This window comes from Labrus bergylta, chromosome 4 (genome assembly GCF_963930695.1).
Source record: "Labrus bergylta chromosome 4, fLabBer1.1, whole genome shotgun sequence".
NCBI lineage: Eukaryota > Metazoa > Chordata > Actinopteri > Labriformes > Labridae > Labrus > Labrus bergylta.
This window is the reverse complement of record NC_089198.1, coordinates 7,335,152-7,353,606: the sequence shown is the minus strand read 5'-3', so window position 1 is coordinate 7,353,606 and position 18,455 is coordinate 7,335,152. Positions and strand designations below refer to the sequence as shown.

Below are 18,455 nucleotides of genomic sequence, written 5' to 3'. Positions count from 1 at the left end.
CAGTAAAGCCAAATTTCTTGATTTCAATATCATATGTGGACGTAGGACATTCCTCTGACCAGTCCCTCTCGTTTTCCTTGCACCACAGCAGACATGGATCTCAGGCATTCTGTTAACCTTTCACCCTCGCACGTACACACACAGCCTGTTCTGAGCAGGGCTGAAATAGAGGGGTTTATAGACATGATCAAATACAGGATCGGAGTGGATTTAGAACAAGAAACTTCACAGACATGTTTAGAGGAGCTCTGAGACTTATTTAAACATGTTGAAGAGGAGGAGAATATGTGACCTTTAATTCATGAAGGTTGTCAGTGCTAGTGATGACTTTTGTTCTCTTATCTGTGCTGTATCACTAACCATCTGCTATTTGTAATGATGTAAAGTTTTGAATAAATTTGCATATAAAACTATAGTTCATTTGTTTAGCTGAAGCAGACAGAAGTCATTAGGGGACAATGTGTTAACATCTGTGTTTTTTTCCATGTTTCTACAGAAAGCTGATTATACTTTTCTTCACTGCACTTGCATACTACGGTACTTTGACGAAACCAGTAAAGCCAGATTTCTGGATTTCATAGATTTCAATATCATATGTGGACGTGTGACCTTCCTCTGACCTGTCACTTAGAGCCCACTAGTTTTCTTTGCACCACAGCAGACATGGACCTGAGTATAAGCATTCTTTTAACCTTTCACCCTTTCACACGTGCACACGCACGTCTTCAAAAGAATAAGGTAAACAGAAGTTTGCTCCTTCTCTTAGATTATTTTTTCTTTGTTTTGTTTTCAATGTTCAATGCTATGTTATTATTATTAATATTAATGTTAAAGGTCACATATTATGTAAAATACACTTCACCATGTTTCTCTAACTCTAATATGTGTCCCTGGTCTGCCTACAAACCCCCCAATGATGAGAAAAGTCCATCCTCTCTGTATTGTGCCTGCTCCACTTTTCAGAAAATGTGTGCTCAAACAGGTCGTTTGGAGATTTTCTCTTTATGACATCACAAAGAGCAGTAACACCTCCCCCAGGTGGGTGACATGTCTCATTTACATTTAAAGGCACAGACACAGAAACAGCCTGTTCTGAGCAGGGCTGAAATAGAGGGGTTTATAGGCATGATCGAATACAGGATCAGAGTGGATTTAGAACAAAAGACAGACAAGTTTGAGACTTATTTAAACATGTTGAAGAGGAGGAGAATATGTGAACCATTGACTATTTATAATGATGTGAAGTTTTGAATAAATTTGCAAATAAATCTATGGTTCATTTGTATAGATTTCTCTGTCAGACCAAATTAGCAGTAACCCCCCCCCCCCCCCCCTAAAATTGATAGAAAAATGTACAATGAGGTACCTTAAAACATGAAATATCATAATCTACAAACATCATAACACAATACCAATCAAAAAGCACAGAGGCTGAAGGCCGCAGGAATTATTATCAGACCAAAAAAGTGATGAAGAATATGTTTTTATGCTCCTGATATGTGGAAGACACTGCATCTGAAAATCAAAGTAACAAAGTCTATGAATAATACAATTTAAAACAACGAAAGACCTATCTTTTGAAGGGCTTGGTTGTTCCGATGACCAATTCAAGAATCTTTTAAAAACACAATTTGAAAGCATGCATCAGGTTCATTAAAATGTGAGATTTATATATATATGTGAGATGTTGGTTTTGTGTTTTTTAAAATGACATTTCAATCTTTTTTTTTCAAAAGGTAAGACTAAAAATGTCAAGTAGTGTAACCACTGAAAAATTAAGAATATTTTATATTTTATACATCTAGAGTATATGTAAGTGTACTCATGATTGTAATTACTTCATTTTAAAATAGCACAAGAAAATAGATTTTATTAGGATTATCCCTAAATCCATAAGTTATGCCCTTTTTCAATACTGAGCGGGGCACAAAGCTGAAAACACCTCTGTTTTCCAATTAATTTTTGGCAAATTATGTAAAAATTGTTAAAAAAAACATGTTATTTCACTGCAATAGAGGACTACTTTAATTCCACTTTAATTTCCCTGTATATTATTATATTTTTAAGAGAAATACTGGTTACACCAATTGACGCAAACCAGTTACACCAACTGACCATACTGCTTCTACAGTCAAAGGCCATTGTTTCTTGAAGAAATTGTTGTTAGCTTCCTCCATTTAATGTTTGCTCCACCTACCAAAGTGCACAGAATACCAGTACGCTGATGACAGTAATGTAGCACATTTGTCTTAAACACAGAATAGCATAAAACTGAAGTGAATAGATCGGCCTTTTGGATGGGTCTCATAGATCGGCAAATTCTTACTGATACCTGATCTGGCTGTCTTAGTCAGGATCGGTGCATCCTTAATTAATTCATATCTTAAGTTAATTACAACATCTGATCAAAATCTTCAGGGGGAATTAATTTCTTCAGTATTTGGAATAAACTCAAGGTACTTGTGCCCTAATCAAAGGATAACATACCCACAGGCAACACTTTACATCTCTCCTTCTTTACATCATGGCCATCACAGCCCAAACAGCATTGCCACCTTCTATAGTACCAGACTTTGGCAAGCAAGCTCCAGGTAGTGACACGCTGATACTACCTACCACATGGCCCCTAATAGCCGACACATCTAAAATGCAACTACTGGTGCCAATATTACAGCATACAAACATATATTAGATCATACATGTTTAAAGGTGCACTATGTAGATTTGGTGGTGAAATTTGAAAGTTGGAAAAGTGAAACAATTCTTTGATATATTTTCTGAATTGAATACGCAAACTTCATTCAAAGTAAAAAATGGGTCCCTGGAACACTGTTTGGCGATATAAAGCTACCAGGAGAGTTACACTTTCACTGTTGCGGGCCCACCACCATAACTTCTCCAGTAGCATTTTATCTTCAAACAGTGTTACAGGGACCAAATTTTCATCTGAGGACAGTTTGTGTTTAGAGTTATGATGGACATATACCACATAATCTGTAAATATCTCCAACTTTCACACTTCTCTACCAAAACTACATAGTGCACCTTTATAAATGTAAGTAAATGGAACACAAATATGCAATTTTAAGCTAAACATTTACAAAATGCCAGGGTATTTTGTCCTAGACCCTTGATAATTAGGTTGTGGATGGATAACCACTTTAATCAACATAAAAAAATACTGATATTGACAAAAGTGGCCTCTAACAGAAAGGCTTGTCATAAATGTCAAATAGTGTAACCGGTTACACCATCTGACATTTCCACTTCAAATCAAATTTGACAGGCATTATCATTGAGACCTATGTAAGCACATTTCCTGGTGTGAACATTTCAAATCTAATTTTCGAAGTGAATACAAATTTTTATAATTATCATAAATTGTTAATGTTTTTCTGAGGTCATACCATTTGACATACCTGACCACGCCCTTAAAATGTCAAATAATCTCATGTTTTAAAGAGAGTTGCTAAACATGGCGTGCAGCAGTTAGGACCATCAGGGGTTCTTCTTTGTGATATCATTTATTGTCACATGATATGATGAACATATTAACTAAATGGCTCCTTCAATGGTGGTTACACCATGTTGACAATTTGGTACTTGACTGGGTGACACGATTTCCCTAAAATAATTATAATAATAAGACCAATGATGTTCCATCACTTTTGTTTACTATTGAACAGTTCTATTGTAAGATTATGCCAGGCTAGTTCATAGGGTGTTATATGAAAATTTAACCTTTTATTAAAGCAAGTTTAATTCTTTTGTACGAAGTTTCAATGGTTACACCACTTAGACATTTTGGCCTAAATACCCCAAATATTCTCTAAAAATGTATAATAAATATAAATTTTAGACTAGGTCCTCAAAACAAAGGATGAAAGCATGTCATCTGTGCATTTATTTTTAGATTTTAAGCCTTTAAAAGTTAACTAAACCTTATGGACACAAAAAAATGAGCATCACTTCATTGACCCATAAACCATTTATTCAAAGTTCACATTTATAAAAGGCGTATTGATACATTTCCAAAGCCTGACACATGAAAAAATAACCAGAAAATTCTATTCTTTTGGAATTGAGATGTTTATTAAACCCTTAAACAAAATCCCCCAAAAATTTTTTGTCATATCATGTTGTTTATGATATTTTTTTTGTAGCACATTTGATACATCAGGCGTTTTTGGCAATTTTTTGCACACATTTCAGGAAGCTTTTCTCGTTGTTTTTTTTAACATAACACTTTTTACAGCCTTTTTAGTTTAACATTTTTAAAATACAGAACATTTCAAACAGTTCTTCTTGTTTTTTTAACATAACACTTTTTACAGCCTTTTTATTTTAACATTTTGAAAATACAGAACATTTCAGGCAGTTTTTCTCATTTTTTTAACATAACACTTTTTACAGCCTTTTTATTTCATTTTGTGGTAGGCACAAAAACAGTTTCTGTCCTTGTTCAGGCAAAGATGCACCTTACACTTCTCACAGTAGACATGTGAGAAGTGATTGCCAGTGCAGTGCTTGCATCTCTGTCGGGTTTCCCATGTTGGAAAATGATCAATGCCATCCCTTCTCACATCAAGAGGCACACTGCAGCTTGGTCTTTTACGGGGTGGTGTTGGAGTCTCTTCTGGAGAGGATAGTGGTCTGCCACACCTGATTTTGGCCTTTCCTGCGCTTGTCAGAGAAGTGCCAACCAAAGCCTGAAACCTTCGCAGAGGCATGGGTTTCTTCTTGGGGTTTAGCTTCTTCTGGTCTCTTCTGTAGAGGTTCCACGCATTGATGACTGCCACTGTAACAGTGTGCCACCAGATGTACATGTACCATCTTCAGGATCTGAAGCTGAACTTGAAAAGTGCAGACAGCATATCAAGGAGATCAGCACCTCCCATGAACTTGTTGGATTTTGGATTATGACTTCAATCTGAGGTGAAGTATATTTAAAGACAATATCAATGATCTGCTTCAATCATCAGTTTGAGCATCTGATAGTCAAAAACAAGGAATAAAGGTCAGGTCAATGTATTCCTCACATGTTTCATCTGTGGAGCGACATATTCAACAAGTACGTCCTCCATCACTTCTTATAAACTGAGAGAAAATGTGTCCTGAAATTCGAGGAGGCTGAGAAGACAGCTCATTATTTATCTTCTTTTTTTTTTTGTTCACTACAGCCCCCACTTTGACGAGGTGGAGCGCCTGAGAGTGCTGGTGATGATGTCAGCACAGGAGTTAGCCAATGGGATCTCCTGCTCGGGCCACATGTACGCCATGACACGTGCAGGCCGTCACCTGACTCCAGCAGGAGACCTCAATGAGACGCTTGGTGGGATGGAACAGGTATGCACCTGGAGTGTTGATCCTAAAAAACTAAAATGATAGTGTCTGACTCCTGCACGTCAGCTTTAAGAAGTGTTGTCATAGTGATTTAAAGCTTGAAGTAAATTACGCAGACGCAGATTTAAGACATACAGTATGGCATGATTTTTTTCTGACAAGCAGAGACAATTTCATTTGTTCCTACTTTGTGCAAGAGGTTTTTTGTTTTTCCATTCTCTCGCTTCATATTTTATCCATCTTTTATCAATGATTACTTCAGGTGAAGTTTATGAAGAGGGTCGCTGAGTTGTCCGACCTCAGCCAAGTCATCCGAACGCTCGTCAGGATCAAGAAGCATCTTCTCAACCCGGACAACATGAGGTGAGATGTTACACCTGAGGAGAGGTTTTCTTTTAAAAGGTTTTGTTTTGGGGCTTTTTGGGCCTTTATTTTAGAGACAGGACAGTGGACAGAGTCAGAAATCAGAGAGAGAGAGAGAGAGAGAGAGAGAGAGAGAGAGAGAGTGGGGAAAGCAGGAAATGAGCTGTCACATCTTTTGAAACATCTTTCATTGAAAATAAACCTGATAGGTTGAACAATATCAGAAACTCTGGTCGCAGGAGGAGATGGTGGTGAGACCTAAAGCTAAACCCATTAAGAACCACTCCTCTAAATATATCCCTGCCATAGTGAGTTCACATTATATTAAAGGCAGAACCGTCTCTGCAGATTAAAGAAGATAAAATAATGGAAAAGATGAAGAAAGGCTGTCTTATAGAAACGCAAAAATACAGATTTTAAAGTCAAAAATCTTTGAAGAAGCAAAATAACACCAACACAAAACAGTTGAACCTTTGACTTCAATAGTTGTGAGATCACCTGTAATTTTATTTTGTCCTTTATTATGAGACATTCCTTCAAAACAAAGTCCTGTGCATGCATGAGATTATAAATATAACGCTTATTTGTTTTTTTTTAATACCTGAGTACAATATTCCACCAGTACCGCTCAGCTCTCTTTTAACCATAGTTTACATCTTATTGTATAATATAACTGTTTTGTTTGTATATATACTGGTGGGTTTAGTATTTGTATATGTTCTATATTTAACTACTTCTCTACAGGTGTGCTCCGACAGGTTTTTGTTGTACTTGTACAGTGACAGTAAAGATCATCTTCTCTGATTTCAGGAGCAAAACTTCCAGCCGTGTCAGATGAAAACGTTCTTCAAGCTTCCCTTCCCTGTTCACTTTATCAGCGAGAGTATTCGTACGGTACCCTTCTCCCACCACGACTACGCCAGGTAACCACACCTGTACCTGGCAGCACTTCCTTTAAAAGTCTGATTTACACGGACAGTTTTTCTACGTGTAACTTTTAGTTCATCTAAAGTGTAATAAAAACTTGTTGTTTCCTTTTTTCTCTTAAAGTTTGTGCATCTTGGCGAGGATGATGACGGCTAAGTTTCTGCATGGAGAAATCAGGGAGAAGGGAGGAGCCTACGGGGGCGGGGCCAGGATGGGAGGAGGTCTTTTCTCTTTTTACTCGTACAGGTGAGAGGCCGCCACACCACACTCAACAAAGTTTTAAAAAACATTGTGGAAATTGTAATGACGTGGAAATACAACAACAGTTCATTTTGTTGCCTTGGCTGAAACAAGTTTAATATTTTATATACACTCAGGCTTTCTCGAACCTTAGAAAACGATGTGCATTTTGGTTAATAGGTGTATTTAATGGAATCTAATACATACAAAATCTCCGTACTTATGAAGGAGTAGAGGTAGATTCTATAAAAGGGGGCAGGCTGGATTGTCTTCAAGATATGAATTTTGTTAAAGGTGACATATTCTCCTCCTCTTCAACCAGTTTAAAAAAGTCTCAGAGCTCCTCAAAACATGTGTGTGAAGTTTCTTGTTCTAAATCCACTCTGATCCAATATTTGATCATGTCTATAAACCCCTCTATTTCAGCCCTGCTCAGAACAGGCTGTTTCTGTGTCTGTACCTTTAAATATGTAAATGAGCTGTATTTCACCACTCCCCCTCACTGGAAGGGCTCGGGTGTCTCAGGCTTTCTTGCTACCTGCTCTATTGTTTACGGTGAGAAGGCAGACTCAGAGGGCAGAACAAACACCTAGCTGTGGGAGTGTCACCCACCTGGGGGAGGGGCTACTGCCCTTTGTGATGTCATGAAGGGAAAATCTCTAAACGGCCTGTTTGAGTACACATTTTCTGAAAAGTGGAGCAGGCAGAAGACGGAGAGGATGGACTTTTCTCATCATTGGGGGGTTTGTAGACGGACTAGAGACACATAGAAACATGGTGAAGAGGATTTAACAGAATATGTGACCTTTAAAATGTATTTTAAATCAAGTTTTGGAGAGACAAGGGAAGAACCAAAGTTGCAGCAACACTTATTTTGTTCTAATCGCATGAAATTTGAGTTTATTTGCTGAAAGACAGTTGTTGCCATATTCTCAAATGTGACCTCTTCTTCCTCCCTTTGTCCAAAATGCAAAATGTTTATATTACAAGAATATTCAGGCGATCTGTCTGGAAAAAAAGAGACACAGAAGACTGAACAATTTACTAAGGGAAGCCATCATGGGGCATTTTTGGCAGCTGTAATAAAATATTCCAAATGACTTCTACGTTTAAAAAGAATCTTCTTTGAGTTGAACAGTGTGTCGTTGATTTTGTATCTTTTTCTCGTACTTCTCTAAGGGATCCAAACTCGGTGCAGACCTTGTCTGCGTTTCGTCGAGGTGTGGACTGGGCGAAGTCGGGACAGTTCACCCAGCAGGACATCGATGAAGCTAAACTGTCAGTGTTCTCGGCTGTAGACTCGCCTGTGGCCCCCGCGGACAAAGGTGAGGAACGACTGAGTGATCCCTCCAGCTGCTGTCAGGATGCCTCACCTGATCCTCCTCCAATCAGATCTCTGGAGCTTTAACATCTCAGTACATCACTGACAACTTCAACATTAGAAGTCTTTAATGGAGGTTAAAAGCTTTTAAAGGATTAATGAATAAAATGATGAGTAAAAAGTTGAATTATAAGCAAGTTCAGATATGAAGAGATCTTCATTAGTTTTATTAACTTAGTCTCCGTCTCTGTTGTAAAGCCGTCACTGTCTCCACTTTATCTCTTAGCCGTCTGGTTTGTTCACTCTGTGTTTGTGTTGCAGGAATGGGTCGCTTCCTCAGCGGAGTCACCGATGAGATGAAGCAGAATCACAGAGAAAGACTTTTTGCTGTCACTCACCAAAGTCTGGTGGAAGTGGCTGAAAGGTACAAACTTTATGTCCCCTTACATAACTCAGAAATGAAGAGAAGGAGAAGCTAAAAGAAAAAACAGACTGACAAACTGTTCCCGTTTATTCCCACATCAAGTGTTAACTCGTGTCTTGCTTTCCCCCTCGCTGCAGATACCTCGGCGTCGGTCAGAGGACTTGTGGAGTTGCTATCTTGGGTCCAGAGAACGAGGCGATTAAAAAAGATCCCTCATGGATCGGAAAATAATCCAGTCTGTAGGTAACTTGTGATTTAAATACTCAACTGGACTTCTGGAGAATCACAGCTGCACGACTTCTTCTGTACTGAATGCTGAAAGTCTACGGTTAGGATTTTTTATTAAAGAGTCAAAAAGCTGAAGCGCACAATATCAAGAGGAGGACTGAGAGCTGCTGTCATGGTTCAGATACGTCTTCATTCTGTATATATTTAATGAAATATATGATCATGTTGGAATACACTATGTGAGTGAGCTCTTCTTTTTGGGATCATTGCAAAAGTATCATCAAGAGATATATCATTTATATAAACTTCAATCAGGTGTTGTTGTTTTTTTCTGCAGGATACAAATGACTTTCTTCCTCTGTGGTTTACTCTGGGAAACTCAGAGCAGAGGAAGAACATCAGAGCCATTCTGTCTAATTCAAACAACAAACTGTGTCATGTGCAAACATTCAGTCAGGTCATGTTGGTCTTTGTGGGGGCGCATGTAGTCTAGTGGTTTTTGTGCACGCCCCATGTATGGAGGCTGTGGTCCTATTTTCCACAAATTTCACATTTTCATTGGTTCCTCAGTTAGGAAGTGATTGAACATGAATTATGATCTTAATATGTTTCCCTCAGTACGACCCTTATGAGGTAGAAGTAAACAAAAGCATATCAAGATCATAACTCATGTTCAACAACTTCCTAACTCTCTATCGATGAGCTGTAATCAGGAAGGAAATGAGAACAAACTCTTAGATAATGACCTGTTAACTATAGACTATGGTCATGTAGATAAGGTACTAATAAGTGCTTCATAATGACCAATAAGCAGCCAGTATGCTACTAGTTAGCATGCTAATAAGCCGCTAGTTAATGTTGAATATTATGACCTTAAATTGAAGTTTTAACAATTATTTTTCAAGTCTTTGAACACCGCAGGTGAAATCAATTTCCCTCCATTTTATCGTGTTGGAGGCACAAATCAACAGATTTAAAACTCAGGGTGAATAAAACCAAAGAATTGCTGCAGGTCAACACATCTGGTGAGATGATTGAGTTTTTAAAATCAGACACTCTAACCTCAGTTCCCTTTTCTAAAATCCTAATTTACTGATAAATAAAACAGAGTCACACGTCTTTGCACACAATAAATGCTTTATTACTCTGACAGGACGGTCACATCTCACTGCCGGCACATGAAGGTAAAATGTTGCTCCACTTCCAAAACTACAGCAACAGCAGGACCCTACTCACAAACACCACTATAGAGATGTCACACACACACACACACACACACACACACAGAAAACCCAGAGTGGATAGAAACAACAAAGGCAATAATAATTTAAGGGATTTTTTAACATGGATATCATTTTAAAAATAGTCACCATTGTAGGCTCTAGGGTCACCGAAATATTTCATCACACATAAAGTAAATCATGCTTAACGCTTTTATATGATGTGTGCTGTGAGTTTGATGGCACTACAACATGTTATAGTATAGTTATTACTTATTTAATTACCATATTTAATGATAAAAAAAAACACTAAAATTACATGAAAGCCCTTTATCCAAAGCAACGTGATGTAGTTTATAGAGCAGGAGGACATTTATTCATAATGGGTTTTTGTTTTACCCTACACCTTACAAAAGGGATTTTATTGAACATTGGATTATTTATAGGCTATTGAAAAATCCTCAATTTGTTTTTAAAGTATTATTTTCCAATCTGAGAAATGTAGTATGAAAAACGTGAGATCACGTGTGTAAAATGATTTTCATGACACTACACCTCTCCTGGGTGAAGTTATTGAATATTTCTGTATCATATTTTTTCAGTATTGCAATTTGCAGACGGTCCCTGCGCATTCGAGCACCAGCCGGCTCGGCTTAGAGGCCAATGCAAGTTCCCCAGCACGGAGGACGACTCTTTTTGAGGAAAATACGAATGTAGCTCGCAGTCTATCTTGTTGTGATTGCAGAGAGGTGTCGGTTTTGTAAGAGCAATGTTCCGCTGATGAGTTATTGATCCGGAAACGCCGAATCTGTGAATATATTTCTAAGTGTATCCCTTGCGCCAAAACAGATGACAAGACTTTAACATCTGTTTTAAATGTCTTTCTGAGACAATATAACGGTGACGGTGCACAAGCAAAGCAGTTCTGTCCTTGTATTTAAGTCCAAGGTTAAAATATAGCTCAAATAAGTCCTGTACTGTCATTTTTATCACAAGAACACAGAAGGCCAAGACTGGCTGGTTTCTGTTGTGCACCTGATATCTGGTGAGCACGAGAAACTTTCACGTGAGCACCGGTTAGTTTCTGGTGCCCACGAGAAACATAAATTTTTATTTTTTCTGCCTATGTCCCTTTAAGGGCTCCGTAGCTTTCTGATAGTATTGTGTTATGATGTTTTTAGATTATTATAATTCATGTTTTAAGATACCTCATTGTACATTTTTCTATCAATGGGGGAGTTAATGCTAATTATGTCTGACAGAGAAATTTATACAAATGAATTATAGATTTATTTGCAAATTTATTCAAAACTTTACATCATTACAAATAGTCGATGGTTAGCGATACAGCACAGATAAGAGAACAAAAGTCATCACTAGCACTGACAACCTTCATGAATTAAAGGTCACATATTCTCCTCCTCTTCAACATGTTTAAATAAATCTCAAACTTGTCTGTCTTTTGTTCTAAATCCACTCTGATCCTGTATTTGATCATGCCTATAAACCCCTCTATTTCAGCCCTGCTCAGAACAGGCTGTTTCTGTGTCTGTACCTTTAAATGTAAATGAGATGTGTCACCCACCTGGTGGAGGTGTTACTGCTCTTTGTGATGTCATAAAGAGAAAATCTCCAAACGACCTGTTTGAGCTCACATTTTCTGAAAAGTGGAGCAGGCACAATACAGAGAGGATGGACTTTTCTCATCATTGGGGGGTTTGTAGACAGACCAGGGACACATATTAGAGTTAGAGAAACATGGTGAAGTGTATTTTACATAATATGAGACCTTTAACGTTAATAATAATGATAATAACATAGCGCTTCTCTGAATACTCTAAGACGCCTAACAAAGAAGAACAACAAAACAAAACATTGAAAACAAAACAAAGTGTGTGTGTGTGTGTGTGTGTGTGTCTGACTGTCTGTCTGTGTGTGTGTGTGTGTGTGTGTGTGTGTCTGACTGTGCGTGTGTGTGTGTGTGTGTGAGTCTGACTGTCTGTGTGTGTGTGTGTGTGTGTGTGTCTGACTGTCTGTCTGTGTGTGTGTGTGTGTGTGTGTGTCTGACTGTCTGTCTGTGTGTGTGTGTGTGTGTGTGTGTGTGTGTGTGTGTGTGTGTCTGACTGTCTGTCTGTCAGTACAGACAGTCAGTACACATAGTGTGTGTGTGTGTGTGTGTGTGTGTGTGTGTGTGTGTGTCAAAGTACCATAGTATTCGAGTGCAGTGAAGAAAAGTATAATCAGCTTTCTGTAGAAACATGGAAAAAAAACATAGATGTTAACACATTGTCCCCTAATGACTTCTGTCTACTTCAGCTTACACAACTCAGCAGAGTCTCCAGGAGAATAATATAACCTGAGTCCAGCATGTAGAGGCTGAGTGAATGTGGTCTGGACTCTGTGGAGGAGAGTCATGGTTTCAGAGATGCTGTAGAAGGACAGAATACCTGCTCTGTGATCCAGGTACACTCCTACTCTGGAGGACTCAGGACCTGAGACAGGAGTCCTGACTTTGTTGTAACAAAAGTAATACCTGTTGTTGTAATAATCTAACGCCCAAGATTTGTCATTACGTCCAAACCCACATTCATCTGACCTCCCTGCTCTGCTGATATTCTTGTATGTGACTGCTACATAAACATCTTCTCTCAACTCCACTTCCCAGTAACAACGTCCCATCAGACTCTCTTTACTCAGGACCTGCCACCTACCAGTGAATCTGTCTGGGTGACTAGAATAAGACTGATTTGTACTCATTAATGTTACTTTTCTGTTCTCATCAGATAATAACAGCTGTGTGTGTGCTGTGTTTGGATCCAGTGTGATGTCACATGAATATTTGAAGAACTCAGCTCTGGTCTTGGGCTCTGGTTTTGGTTCTGACAGTAAAACATCCACTTCAGTCACTGTCTGTGAGATGTATGTCCATTTCTCTCTCAGGACGTCCTGTAGTTTATCTCTGACTTCTGACACAGCTGCTGTCACGTCCTCAAAGTACCTCAGAGGACGGATCTTGATGCTGGATGAGTGTGTAGATTCACTGAGTGGTGACAGTGAGGGGTAGTTGTGTAGAAACTGGTTGTGATCTTCTGTGTGTGAGAGCTTCTCCAGTTCAGCGTCTTTCCTCTTCAGCTCAGTGATCTCCTGCTCCAGCTTCTCCTGAAGCTCTCTGACTCGACTCACTTCAGTTTGCTGCTGGGATCTGACCTGCTGCTTCACATCAGAGCGTCTTTTCTCCATGAGACGGATCAGCTCAGTGAAGATCTTCTCACTGTTCCCCACTGTTTTATCAGCAGAGCCATTGATAGCCTCCACCTCCTGTTGGAGCAGCTTCACATCTTTCTCTCTGTCCTGGATTCTCTGCTGGATGTTTTGTCGACTCACCTCCAGCTCTCTCTGCTTCTCGCTCCTTTCTGCTGCAGCTGAGACTGTGTCATGACCTTTGTGTTCGTCCACAGAGCAGAGATAACAGATAGACTGCTGATCAGTACGACAGAACATCTTCATCACCTCATCATGACGAGAGCAGACGTTCTCCTGGAGCTTCTTGGAGGGCTCCACCAGCTTGTGTTTTGCATAGGCAGGTGAGTCATAATGAGACTGAAGGTGTTTCTCACAAAATGAGATCAAACAGACCAGACAGGACTTACAGGCTTTCAGTTTCCTCCCGGTGCAGACATCACAGGCCACATCTTCAGGTCCAGCATAGCAGTGATCAGCAGGAGCAGCTTGGAGTCCAGTCTTCTTCAGCTCCTCCACTAAAACTGCCAACATAGTGCTTTTCACCAGAACAGGCCTCGGTGTGAAGTCCTGCCTACACTGAGGGCAGCTGTAGATTGTCTTTTCATCCTCTTTATCCCAGTGGCTTTTAATACAGTTCATACAGTAACTGTGTCCACAGGGAACAGTCACCGGATCCTTCAGGAGATCCATACAGATGGAACAAGAGAAGGCCTCCCGGTCTAGTTGAACTCCTTTCTGCGCCATTTCTCCTCTCAGTAACGACGACTGTCTGAGTTTCACTTCTTAGAAATCAAACTAGTTTAACCTCTCATCTAAACAGCATGTGTTTGTTCAGTATCTGCTCTTGCACCGTCCCACATGTTGGTTACACCCATCCTCAAACTGTAGATCTAAAGGGGAGAGAACAAGGAAATAAACGTCAGAGTGGAGCTGGCTGAGTCTGAGAGCAGGAAGAAGAGGGAGGGGTTAACAAGCTCTGACTCACGTTTCATTTCTCTGACAGGGCAGATTCTCAACATGAATACATAACCACTCTCTGTTGCATGGAAGAAAACTCTATAAGCAAGCATGTAAAAAACTCTAGTCACACATTTCTTAACATGTAAAAAGAAGTGAATAAAACACAGAGAATAAGTGAACATGTTTTACAACTACTGTCAGAACGGAGCTACCTGTGAACACCAGCATTACAAGCTGTGAAAATCTGAGACACCACAGGGAGGCGTCAGGGTTCCACTGAACTTCACCACCATTAGAAGAGGTATTTTCACATACTGGTGGTTCACATGCTGGATTAAATACATTGACCTGACCTTTATTCCTTGTTTTTGTCTATCAGGTGGTCAAACTGATGATCAAGCAGATCATTGATATTGTCTTTAAACATACTTCACCTCAGATTGAAGTCATAATCCTGTTTCAAATACAAACCTACTGATTCCTACTGCTGCTTTAATTTACAAAAGTCGGTTTGATTACAAGTAATGGAAGAATTTGGATATGTAGTAGAAGTAGTACACTGACGAAAAATACCTCAGTGTCCTTTTGTCACTGCTCATTTGCTGATCCACGCTGCACGGGGCTGGGGAGCTCACTTGTTGGTTACACCTATCTTGCACTCGTATATTAGTGAACCAGAGGGAACCAGGAAATGTGTGCACAGAGTCGAGTTGAGCAATAGGGAGGGGTTACCATGCTGCCCTCACTCGTGATGAATTCTCTTAAAGGGACAGTGTGAGTTTGTCAGTCTGAGTTTTATAATACAGTTAAGATTAAAAGACAACATTGAACAACCACATGATGTTTTGAAATAACTTACAGCTCACAATAGTTGAAGCAAACATTGAAAAGCTTCATGTTTGGTTTCCTCTGAAATCTACAGTTTCATAGAGCTATTTTGTATAACTGAAAAAAGATTTCTTGTGCTTTAAAGGAGAAGACAACACAGACAGTGTACAAACAAACAACAACATACAGATTCATAAAAGACGTAATGCTGCAATAGAGAGGTTAGACTCTGGAGAATTCATACAAAAGTACAATAAAATAGTACGCAGAAGTTTAAATTTGTGTTGCATCTGTGTATGTTTTACCAAGTGTTGTAGTCAAGACCACACAAACTGAGACCAAGACATACCTGAAATCAGAGTGCTCAGAGACCGAGACAAGACCAAGACCAAGGCAGGGCGGAGACCGAGATAAGACCAAGACCATAAATATAAATAAAACAATCATCATCTTGTGTGCAGGGGGCGTGTCACTCACTTAAACTGTAACACCCAGAAGGTTTCAGCAGTAACCGGGGGATATAAATCAAATCATGAATTTAAGTTTTTTAAATTCTTTTAGAAAGGGGCGTTTACCTTCTTATCACAGTAATGATGTGGAAAAATAGCCTATCAGTGGTAGTCTTGATGGGTAATGCTTTAAAATCCGAGACCGAGATGAGGCCGAGTAAAAATGCTTTAGATTACGAGAAGAGAGCGAGACCTTTAAAAGATCCAGACTGATTTTGAGTACTACAACTCTACAGTTTACCCACCTTCACTTCTTTATCAGGCACAAGTAAGTAGGCTCAGGACTGGTGAAATCAAACTTTGTAGTTATGTTTCAACAGTGAATAAAATATACAAAGCATTCATTATCAGGTATGTTCATATTCTGACTGAGGCTGGTTAAGTGTCCCTTCTCAGGTCAGTGGTTACACTAATGTGGGAAGGCAGCTTGAAGTGAGCACCTGCAATACAAGGCTGTCAAAATCTGAGAAACCACAGGGAGGCGTCAGAGTGCCACTGAACATCACCACCTTAAGGAAATGTGTCAATACACCTTTTTAAATGTGATCTTTGAATAAATGGTTTATATGAAATAGTAATAAGTTAGGACCTCACTAACCGAGACCAAGAAGTACCTGAGACAGGAGTGCTTCGAGATAAGATCAAGACATTTAGGGATCCAGACCAAGTCAAGACCAAGACCAAGGCTGGGCGAGACCGAGTGTACCTGTAGTACCCAGATGTTTGAATTTCGAACCAATAATAGTTAGTGAAGACTGGTTTAATCAAACTTTGTAGTAATGATGCAACAGTGAATACAAATATCTCAAGTCTCTGCAGTCATTATCAGGTTATTTTTTCAGTCTGGCTGAGGCTCGTTAGTGGAAACTGCAAAATGGCCGTTCTTTTTTTTTAAGTACAATAGAGTGACACCTAAACAGTCAAATAAGGAGTATGGTATTGGCTGAAACAGTGGATACTTTTATGAATGAGATACATTTCTAATGTGCAGCTATAAGTCCGACCTTTTAGAAGACTAACATCCCACCAATAAATGATCAATTGTTTCGATCCATTCAGTAAAAGTATTTAAAACAAGACATCTTCTATCATTTTACTCTCCACTGAAAGTCTGTTTAAAAAGATAGGTCTTACATTGTTTTAAATTTTATTATTCATAGACTTTGTTACTTTGATTTTCAGATGCGGTGTCTTCCACATATCAGGAGCATAAAAACTTATTCTTCATCACTTTTTTTTGTCTGATAATATTTCCTGCAGCCTTCAGCCTCTGTGCTTTCTAAATAGTATTGTGTTATGATGTTTTTAGATTATGATAATTCATGTTTTGAGATACCTCATTGCACATATTTCTATCAATTGGGTAGATGGTTAGCGATACAGCATAGATAAGAGAACAAAAGTCATCACTAGCACTGACAGCCTTCATGACTTAAAGGTCACATATTCTCCTCCTCTTCAACCTGTTTAAATAAGTCTCAGCGCTCCACAAAACATGTCTGTGAAGTTTCTTGTTCTAAATCCACTCTGATCCTGTATTTGATCATGCCTATAAACCCCTCTATTTCAGCCCTGCTCAGAACAGGCTGTGTGTGTACGTGCGAGGGTGAAAGGTTAACAGAATGCCTGAGATCCATGTCTGCTGTGGTGCAAGGAAAACGAGAGGGACTGGTCAGAGGAATGTCCTACGTCCACATATGATATTGAAATCAAGAAATTTGGCTTTACTGGTTTCGTCAAAGTACCGTAGTATGCGAGTGCAGTGAAGAAAAGTATAATCAGCTTTCTGTAGAAACATGGAAAAAAAACATAGATGTTAACACATTGTCCCCTAATGACTTACAGAACTCAGCAGAGTCTCCAGGAGTCCAGTTAAACCCCTGTCCAGCATGTAGAGGCTGGACAGAGAGGCGTCAGAGTTCCACTGAACTTCACCACCATTGGAAGATGTGTTTTCACATACTGGTGGTTCACATACTGAATTAAATACATTGACCTGACCTTTATTCCTTGTTTTTGACTATCAGATGGTCAAACCGATGATTGAAGCAAATCATTGATGTTGTCTTTAAACATACTTCACCTCAGATTGAAGTCATAATCCTGTTTCAAATACAAACCCACTGATTCCTACTACTGCTTTAATTTACAAAGCCTTGCCTTGCAACAGTCGGTTTGATTCCAAGTAATGAAAGAATTGCACAACCAGTGTAGTGTTGAAAAATGAAGCCAATGTGGAAGTGCAAAATCCTGCAGTTCATCGAGTGTCCACTAGAGGCTGGCTCCAGGAACACCGGAATTCACATTCACACAACACATGCAAATAAAAAACTGTTTTAACAGCATGAACAAACATGTTAACAGCCTGGATTAGTTGTTGTCCACTTGGGCACACACTGTACGGAGAGTGTATTTTTCTACAACAAATCCGATTTAAGGAACGATACGTGTTAACCATATTTAGCCAAGTAGCTGACATGATTGACAGGTGGGCGCGATGTGTACGAGGCTTAAAACCCGCCTCAGCTCCAGCTCTCAGTCTAGAAAGTTAGACTGAGACAGGATTTCCAGCATGGTGGCTGCTGCTGATGAGCCTCAGGAGCCCCTGCTGTAACAGATGGGTGACATCACTCAGGCTTCATCCATTAATATTTACAGTTTATGTTTCATACACATAATCCTCCTACAGTTAAATAAAAAGCTAATTAGCTAGCTTATCTTTTAATAGTTTTACCGGTCAGTTTTAGAAGAGAAAATGACTTTCAGATGATTGTTTCTTAATTCTTGGCTTGCTGATGAGCTTTATGTCTGACTTGTTTTTTTGTTGTTGCCTCCCTTCGTAAACAGCC

The 18,455-nt window shown here is 39.2% G+C and overlaps 1 protein-coding gene across 1 annotated transcript; it reads right to left on the bottom strand.

Moving 5' to 3' along the window:
* Positions 1-11,404: 11,404 nt before the first annotated feature.
* LOC136178865 (tripartite motif-containing protein 16-like) lies at positions 11,405-14,210 on the bottom strand. Its single transcript, XM_065953293.1, has one exon. The coding sequence runs from the start codon at positions 14,051-14,053 to the stop codon at positions 12,374-12,376; it is 1,680 nt and encodes a 559-aa protein (XP_065809365.1). The 5' UTR covers positions 14,054-14,210; the 3' UTR covers positions 11,405-12,373.
* Positions 14,211-18,455: the final 4,245 nt, after the last annotated feature.

Bases quoted from the DNA above. Each gene is read 5' to 3' on its own strand.
- LOC136178865 (XM_065953293.1), bottom strand. From the start codon at position 14,053: ATGGCGCAGAAAGGAGTTCAACTAGACCGGGAGGCCTTCTCTTGTTCC.